General features: G+C 39.3%; 1 protein-coding gene across 1 annotated transcript; it reads left to right on the top strand.

Annotated features, from left to right (window-relative positions):
• On the top strand, positions 366–6134 carry LOC18784832. Its single transcript, XM_007220199.2, has 4 exons — positions 366–2251; positions 2489–2673; positions 3728–3951; positions 5076–6134. Exons 1-4 carry the CDS (start codon positions 844–846, stop codon positions 5863–5865), a joined length of 2607 nt encoding a protein of 868 aa, XP_007220261.1. The 5' UTR covers positions 366–843; the 3' UTR covers positions 5866–6134.

The raw sequence follows: 9594 nt of genomic DNA on the forward strand, positions 1-9594 counted from the left end.
AATTTTCCTTGATGTAAAGGGCAGAGAAAGATTATAGTAAAACTATTAGGGATTTTGGCTCCTTCTAATAACTTCTAGCAGAATAAAAGTAGGTCGTTGGATTAGTTTTGACATTAAATCCTTACGTGAAAAAATATATATTGACCATGCCGAGTTTTACTTCATAGGCTTTTAACTATTTAATCTCACCCTAGTGTTTAAACCCTAAATATCCAATTAAGAAGTTTTACTTCAATGATTCAAATGTAAAGTTTAACCAAACAATGTGTACCATTATCTATATTTACCAACCCAACTTACTCTTTTGTAATAGAAAAAAACCCAATTACTCCTTCCATATAAAAGAAAATTTGTCACTAACAACAGCAAAGAATTCATGATTAAATTAATTATATTGATTGAAAGGATTATACAATTTGCAATTGCAATTGCATGACTAATCCGACAAAGAAACATTTTTGAATAGATTTATTTGCCAACCTTTTGTTTACTAACCACCACTTTCTGTTTCGTAAAAATAGAAAATTCACTTTACTCTTTTCCTAAAAATATTAAAAAATAAAAAATAAAAAACCCACTAAGTTGTCCCCTGTTGGCAACAGACAACAGTCCAAGGCTTAACAACTATAACTTCTTCTCCTTTCACAGTCTCAGCATCGCTCTCTCACCCTCTCTCTGTCTCTGTCTCTCACTCTTCCTAATTCACACCCACAAACACACACAGAGAGCTCAAACCAGTGGTTTCCACCACTTGGGTTTTGCTTCCCTTCTCATTCTTGTTATCTCAAATATTTAAATTTTAGAAATTTATTTTTATTATTATTATAAGCAGTGTCGTAAATTATGGGCTGCACGGCGTCGAAATTGGACAACGAGGACACGGTGAGGCGGTGCAAGGAGCGGCGCCGCCTCATGAAAGACGCCGTCTACGCTCGCCACCACTTGGCCGCCGCCCACGCCGACTACTGTCGCTCCCTCCGCCTCACCGGCGCCGCCCTCGTCTCCTTCTCCGCCTTCGAGCCCCTCGACATCTCCCACCAAACCCCCGCCGTCTTCCTCCACCACCATCCCTCTCCCCCTCCAACCAATCCCCTCCCTCCACGTGTCCCCCCTTCCCCCGCGCCCTCCTCCCTCCACCCTCCACCTCCGCCACCCCCTCTCTCTCCCACCATCAACAGCTCCAACCTCCCACACATTCTCTCCGCTTCTTCCCGCTCCTCCTCCACCGCCACGCGCCAACAGCGTCGGCGCCGTCCGTCGGGGCCGAAGCTCCCTCACATACTGTCGGAATCGAGCCTTGCTTCTTCCCCGCGAAGCCCGAAATCAAATTTCAATAATCCCTTTGGGTTTCCATCGGCTTTTCAAGCGGACTCGACATACTCGAGCACGCCCTCGCAGGCCTCGTCCATGTGGAACTGGGAAAATTTCTACCCTCCTTCGCCTCCAGACTCTGAGTTCTTCGAGCGCAAAAAAGCACAATCCCAATCCCACCAATCTAATCACCAACAACAATCCCCCGACCCAGAAGATTTCGACGACGACAATACAGAGACAGAGGCCGAAGAAGCCGACCCCGAGACCGAAAACGAGAGATCAGAGTACGATTTCTTCCTCAACCACCCAAACCCGAAAGCTCAGAACACCCATCACCAGAAAAGGCACGAGTATGCTCAATCTGAGCAGTATGCTCGGTCCGAGAAGTATGCTCCGTCCGGGAAGTATGCTCAATCTGAGCAGTATGCTCGGTCTGAGAAGTATGCTCCGTCCGAGAAGTATGCTCAATCGGAGAAGTATGCTCAGTCGGAGAAGTATGCTCAATCTGAGAGAGAGGAGGTGCAGTGCAGTGAGTGGGGCGACCATGACCACGACCATTACAGCACGACGAGCTCGTCGTCGGACCATGAAGGGGATGACGAGCGGGAGTCGAGATCCGAGATGGGTACCCAGTCGAATTTCGAGTCGGTGTCGGTTCGGGCGGAATCGGTGGCCGGTACAGGTACTTTTCCGGCGGCTCAGGCAATGCCCAGGTTTGCGCCGAGTACGAGCAAGTCGGAGAGGTCGGAGGGGGGGAGTACTTATAGGAGCAGTGAGATCTCGAATATGAAGATGGTGGTGAGGCACAAGGATTTGAAGGAGATTGTGGAGGCCATTAAGGAGAATTTCGACAAGGCTGCCATGGCTGGAGACCAGGTTTCAGAGATGCTCGAGACCAGCAGGGCCCAGCTTGATCGGAGCTTCAGGCAGCTCAAGAGTATGTGCTGTGTGTTTGGTTGCTGAGAAAATTTGTGGGAAGAAAAAGAAATCAAATCTTTTGGGATGGGATCATAATTCAAACGATTTACACCCAGCTGGAAACTGGGTTCTGTTCCTTAAATTCTATTTTTATCGAATTACATTGAAATTTTTGAATCTTTGGGGTTGATTAAATTTTGGTTTTGAATTTCGTTTCAATAGTAATTAACTCTGATTCTGTTCTTGTATTTTACAGAGACAGTGTATCACTCCAATAGTGTGCTGAGCACCTTGAGCTCCAGTTGGACTTCAAAACCTCCGCTGGCGGTGAAGTACCGGCTCGATGCCGGTTCGCTGGTCGACACCGGCGGTTCGAAGAGCCTCTGCTCCACTTTCGAACGCCTTTTGGCTTGGGAGAAGAAGCTCTATGAGGAAGTCAAGGTACAATTTTTTTATAAAAAAATTCGAACAAATTGTAATTTTTATTATTTTATTTGGTTTTTTTCATGAAAAATAATAATTTTTGTAGTTAAATAAATCTGGTTTTTTGGGGAAAGAAGTTAAATAAATCTAGTTAGGCTTTTAAGTTTAGGACAAAAAAGGGTACCCATCAGTGACAGTGTTTGTTGATGCTCTGATGATCCACCGCAAGTTTTGACCATAACGTCAAAAGCGCGAAATGACGAAACTGCCCATGGTCGGTGCTGTTCACAAAATAAAGTGGCCTTTTTCCGGGTGTATCTTTTTGTATATAGTTGTGATTTGGATGGTCGTCTTTGCCCCCAATGGTGGCATCGGTCGCTGTAATGAAGGCCTTTTTCAATGCTGGTCAAAATGACTCATATACCCTTGACAGCCTGTGAAATTGGACCGACCTTATCTTAGTAGTAGGCTCCTAGACTCTATGGTAAAGTGGATGCATTTTGTAGAACCTAGAGGCAAAATCTACTCCATTATTATTGGTTGGAAAATTTTGACATCTTAACAGATAAGGCTTCATATTCTTAGGAATGTTTGTATATAATATTTTCGTTGCCTTTGCAATCTCATAAATTTTACCAATTCTTTTTTGCTTTTTGCCTCTTTCCACCCGCAACATAAATGCCAAAGATAAAAACACCTTTTTGCTAGAAAAAGGGTTTTCATGGGAGAAAATATGCATCCTCTGTCATTCTCTTGTTCAAAATTTATTCAACTTTTGTTTATATGGATGTACTTTTTCTTTTTGGTACATTTAAATTTGGTGCACTTTTAACTATTCATGCCTACTGTGGAAACATTTGAATACAGCAATAGAAGGGAATAATGTGTCCTAGTTGTGCTACTGTGGAAACATAGTAATTTCTAGAGTGGCATCAATGATTGGCTTGAGGGTCATTTGCCCAATTTTGGGTGGATTGAGAAAATAAGTTTCTGCTGTTGTATTTATGTGGAGACCATATGGTTTCAAATTTAGCAAGTGCTGATGCAGGCAACAAATTGTTATGAATTTTAGGCTAGAGAAGGTGTCAAGATTGAGCATGAGAAGAAGTTGTCTGCGCTGCAACATCAGGAGTACAAGGGGGAGGACGAAACCAAGGTAGACAAGACCAAGGCTTCGATAAAGAGGCTGCAATCACTAATTATTGTCACATCTCAAGCTGTCTCAACGACCTCCACCGCCATCGTTGATCTTAGAGACTCTGATCTTGTGCCTCAGCTTGTTGAACTGTGCCATGGGTAATTCTCATCTCTTTTGATTAGTTACTGTAGAAAAGATGATAGTAAGATTATTTGTTCTTCTGCACAAACCATGACACATAATGGCTGTGCACAAATCAGCTTTGGCATAAAAATACAGATTGAACATGACATATCAACAACACTTCTTAGTTGGTGTAGACATATATCTGAGATATTGGGTTGGTGTACTTAATTTAGGATATTAGATATTCTCCCACGTGAAAAGTGTGACTGTAGATCGCTGGCCTTTTGACTTGGTAGTTGAAAGCATTATGAGTCCCCGCTCTGCCATATGCCACTTGCTTCTTCCCCTCTGGAACTGCATGGGCCTTGTTTTGTTGTCCTGGACTGTCACCTCTTAAAACTAGCCGTGGCCCCAAAACTTCGTCTCCGGTGGTTATGTTTGCTCATATCTGCAGACCTTTTTTATAACAGTTATTGTAGGCGGAGTTAGGTAGATTGGACTTAACTATGATATGATCGCATGACCCACCACGGTATGTTTCCGGATCCATTTGTAGCTGTGATTATTAACTAAGTCAAGAACATTATTATTATTTTTGAATCTTTAATTGCAAGTTAATTGGGGTCATTATGATAAATCGACAATGTAAGCATCATCATGGTTGTGGGATCAATCTTGAGTGGCATAGTTCTGGTCAGAAAATAATGATCTATTTGTGTTAGTATCTTGCTAAGGTAAATTACCAAAAGGTCCAACACATATTTGCTTTTCTGACTGAGTGGACATGCTTGTCTCTGTGCAATTTCAGGTTTTGTTTTAAAGCTTACAGGCTAAAATGAGTGAATGAGATGGGGGTAGGTAAACTTTTATGTGTTAGGTGTTTTACAAAAGCTCAAACCTGTATGTAGATTTTTCTTTGTAGTAATGATATTGATTGGAAAGTGGGAGGGGCATGCAGTCTTAGTAAAAAAGTAACAAATGTGGACAAGCTAGGGTACACTTGAGTATTATCTTCCATCAGATAAACTTTTGATGGGAGTATTGGCACCATTTTTGGGTAAATTGTCGCCATCAGATATATGGAACTGTAGAATAAGTAGTTGAATTCTTCCAATGACCCTGTTTTGTCAAAATGTCTTACTTATACTGAATACAGGTTCATGTACATGTGGAGATCAATGCACCAGTACCATGAAGTCCAAAACGACATTGTACAACAGGTTAGGGGACTTGTGAACCGGTCAGCCAAGGGTGACTCAACCTCGGAACTGCACCGACAGGCAACTCGTGACCTTGAATCTGCTGTCTCTGCCTGGCACTCCAGTTTCTGCCGCTTAATAAAGTTCAAACGGGACTTCATCCGGTCTGTTCATGGTTGGTTCAAGCTCACCCTTCAACCCGTAAACAATGACATGACATTCAATGTGCACAGCGAATCTTCTGATGTATATTCCTTCTGTGATGAGTGGAAGCTTGCACTTGAGCGTGTCCCTGACACAGTGGCTTCTGAGGCTATCAAGAGCTTTATCAATGTTGTCCATGTAATCTCTATAAAACAGAGTGAGGAGCTCAAGATAAGAAAACGCACTGAAACTGCATCGAAGGAGCTTGAGAAGAAGGCTTCTTCTCTCCGGAACATTGAAAAGAAGTTCTACCACTCCTACTCCATGGTTGGTATAGGGCTTCCTGACTCGGGGCCTGAAAACAGGCAGGTTTTGGATGCTCGAGACCCGCTTGCTGAGAAGAAATCTGAACTTACAACCTGCCAGAGGCGGGTCGAAGATGAGATGATGAGGCACTCAAAGGCAGTGGAGGTGACAAGAGCCATGACACTAAACAATCTTCAAACAGGCTTACCGGGGGTTTTTCAGGCACTGACCAGTTTTTCTGGCTTATTTACAGAGGCACTTGAGACAGTTTGTACTCGTTCGTACGCTATCAAATAGATAGATACGTAATTTTGGTGTCTGTTTTTGTGGTAAGTTGGAATTTATTAGAGCTGGGATTTTTTGGCAGTGGGCTCAGATTGTTGGTAGTATTCTTTTGGGGGGTTACAACATGTAAATATATGGAATTTTGTGATTTTGCAATCCTTTGGTTTTTTTTTGGGAGGAAGGAAAATGCCTGTACAGGAAAATGCTTAGATTGTTGTAACCCGAGCTTCGCTGTTTTCAGCATACCAATAAATATACATGCTTAGCCTATTTTGTCTTCCTTTCGTATAGCTCGCCATTACCATTTTTTGAGTAACATACAATTTAAGAAACAACCATGACATGGAGTAATTTTCCAGTGTGACGATGTGGTGTTACAAATATACTCGTATTGTAATCCATGCATTTACTCATTATAACTATACTTTAATCTATAATATAACACTACGTGATGGTGTGAGCATTCAAAACGTTTCTCCATGACATGAATACATCTTCAGGCATTAGTTATAAAAATAAAAAATAAAATTAAGATGAGATTCAGAAGGCAATTTGGAGTCGGTTGCCAAGTTAGATATGTTGGCTAAGCCGGCTGCAAATTAGGGTCCAGCTAGAGTGTGTTGCTCATTTCAAATCATGGTTTCATCATGTAAAATTAATATTATATTGTGTAATGATCTAGGGTCTGATGCCTCATGCCTCTAATGTATTTGCTTGTAGTCAGAAATCCTACACAGCAAAGTTGATTAAATAATTTTCTTTAGCTATTTTTCTATTTTTTTTTTAAAAAAACAGCTTCTGAAAATAATTTAATATGTTATTAGATGAGAGAAAATGACGTCAATTGAACTCGATAATGAAAATAACATGAGAATAACTTAAATTCTAGTTGTTATATTAATACCGAAAAAAAAAAGTTAGCAAATATATGCTTAGCAAAGTTGACAAGAGCGAATATGCTCCCTACTCTGCACTTAAATTTGAGTCTCTCTTCCCGTAATTTATTTTAGATTAAAGTATAATATCGCTTTTATAGGGTATACAAAATCATGTTTTTATTGATGTTGGGGTTATTTTGTGATATGGGCCTTCGCATGTTCAGCCTAGTTCTTTGAGGATTTGCTGATGATGGAGATCGCCAAGGAGTAGGATTACATTGCGTGTGCATTTCCTGCCTTAATCTTTGTCTATTTTTTCATTATTTCCTTTCATTTCTGTACTCAAGATAAGTCTTTTTTGTTCTTTTTTATGAAAAGATATTGATAAATAAGGGATTACATATCATCTTCAACAAAAAACATCAGATATAGACTTCATGTTTACAGAAAATTTGAACTCACAAGATAAGTACCCGGCCCTTTTTTCTCTCTCTTTTTCCCTATCCTAACCTTTTTTATCTTTCATTTAAATCGTTGGATCCATCTCCTTTTTTTTCAATCAATGGCTGATAAACATTATTCAAGCACTAATACAAAATCAGGTAGCTATTGGCAAGAATTTATAATTTCCCTAATTAACGTGGTTAAATGGGCAGAAGATTATGAACTTGAAACTTAAGCAACACGCTAAGTTTCCAAATACCAATCTCATTTTTCGATTGGACTGATTGGAACCGCCACCACTATCCCTTTCACTATAAATAAGTAGCCAATAACATCTATTCTTCGTACACTCACTTAATTCTATTGCCTTTTGCCTTCTTTCTCTTCCAAGTACGTTTAACTCTCTCTTGCCCTACGAGCTTCTAATTAGAAACCCTCGTTCCCTACTAGTTTCTAATTAGAAACCCTCGTTCCCTATTTGCTTCTAGTTAGAAACCCTAGCTTCTAATTGGAAACCTGCCTTCTTCTTCACACAGTCTAAAGATCATCATCACAATGAGCCCTGCTGCAAGTCTTGTCCAGCAGAAAATCAGGCTGTTCGTCCAAAAATTAGGCAAGGGTTTCCATTCCAAGAAAGCATACAAAAAGTTGGAGCATGCCTCTGAGAGCTCCAAGAATAAGCATAAGGATAGAGATCAAGTTCAAGTTCCAGAAGGTTATGTGGCTGTGTACGTGGGGGAAGAGCTAAGAAAGTATAAAGTTTCTTTGAAGTGTGTCTCTTGTCCAGCTTTCCAAGAACTGATCATCGAGTCGATGCCAGATGTGTTGGATGTCAAGATTGAAGGGCCTATTATGCTTTCATCATGCCCAACCGAGCGCTTTGATGTGTTGATTAGATTGCATGCATGGGATATTGCATGCATGGAAGTTTAGTTCTTATTGTTTCATGTGGATTGAAGTTTTAACTTCCCGGACATACGTTTGGTTTGAGAATTGTAAATCTCATTATTTTTCAATGGATGGTTGTTTTTCTTCTTTGTTGATACACAATCTTTTGTAATTTCAGAAAATTCTGAAGAAGTGCAATTTTAATTTATACATCTTCCTTACTATCTAGTAAAATAACCCGTTTGCATAGCAACCCTAACAAATACCTTTTTTCTCTTTTGAACTTTAAATGAAGGCAATTAGGATCTAGACTCGTAATCCTAACAAATACATAGTAAAGGCCATCCATTACAAGGAATCTCATGCTCAACCTAGTTCTTGAGGATTTGTTGACGATGGAGATTGCCAAGGATTATGATTTACAAAAAAAAAGTAAACTATTGTTTCTTGACCAAAAAAAACTATTATGTTTTTTTTTTCAAAAGAAACGATGATATATTGATAAAATAAGGGATTACATCTGATCTTCAACAAAAAATCAGAGACGGACTTCTTGTTTACAAAAAAATGGAACTCATAAGATAAGTCCAGCCCTCTCTCTCTCTCTCTCTCTCTCTCTCCCTATTCTTACCTATTTTTCAGTTTAAATTGTTGGATACATCTCCTTTTTTTTCAATCAAAGGCTGATAATGAAAATAATTTAATATTTTATTAGATGAGAAAGAAAATAACGTCAATTGAACTCAATGAGGAAAATAACATGAGAAACCCAAATTCTAGTTGTTATACTAGTATCGGAAAAAAAGAAGTTAACAAACATGGTCTTAGTCAAGTTGGCTGGAGCGGATATGCTTCTCACTCGACATTCAAGTTCGAATCTCTCTTCTCGTAATTTATATTAGATTAAAATACAATATCGTTTTTATAAAATTTAAAAAAAAATTAACATTTTGGGTATACAAAATCATGTTTTTATTGATGTTGGGGTTATTTTGTCATATGAGCCTTGCATGTTCAACCAAGGAGTAGGATTACATTGCATGTGCATGATCTGCTTTTATCTTTTTATATATTTTCATTCTTTCCTTTCGTTTCTGTACTTAAGATAAGTTTTTTTATTTATTTAAAGATATTAATAAATAAGGGATTACATCTCATCTTCAAACTCATAAGATAAGTCCGACCCTTTTTTCTCTCTCTTTTTCCCTATCCTAACCCTTTTTTTTCATTATCGTTGGATCCATCTCCTTTTTTCTTTTCTTTTTTCCAATCAACGGCTGATAAACATTATTCAATCACTAACATTTATAATTTCCCTAATTTAATTACGTGGTTAAGTGGGCATAAGATTATAAACTTGAAACTTAAGCAACACGCAAGTTTCCAATGCCAATCTCATTTCTCGACTGGACTAATTGGAACCGCCTCCACTCTCACTTTCACTATAAATAAGTAGCCAGTATAACATCTATTATTCTTACACTCAGTTAATTCTATTGCCCTTTGCCTTCCTTCTCTTCCAAGTAATTTT

Source organism: Prunus persica, chromosome G2 (assembly GCF_000346465.2).
Source record: "Prunus persica cultivar Lovell chromosome G2, Prunus_persica_NCBIv2, whole genome shotgun sequence".
Lineage (NCBI taxonomy): Eukaryota > Viridiplantae > Streptophyta > Magnoliopsida > Rosales > Rosaceae > Prunus > Prunus persica.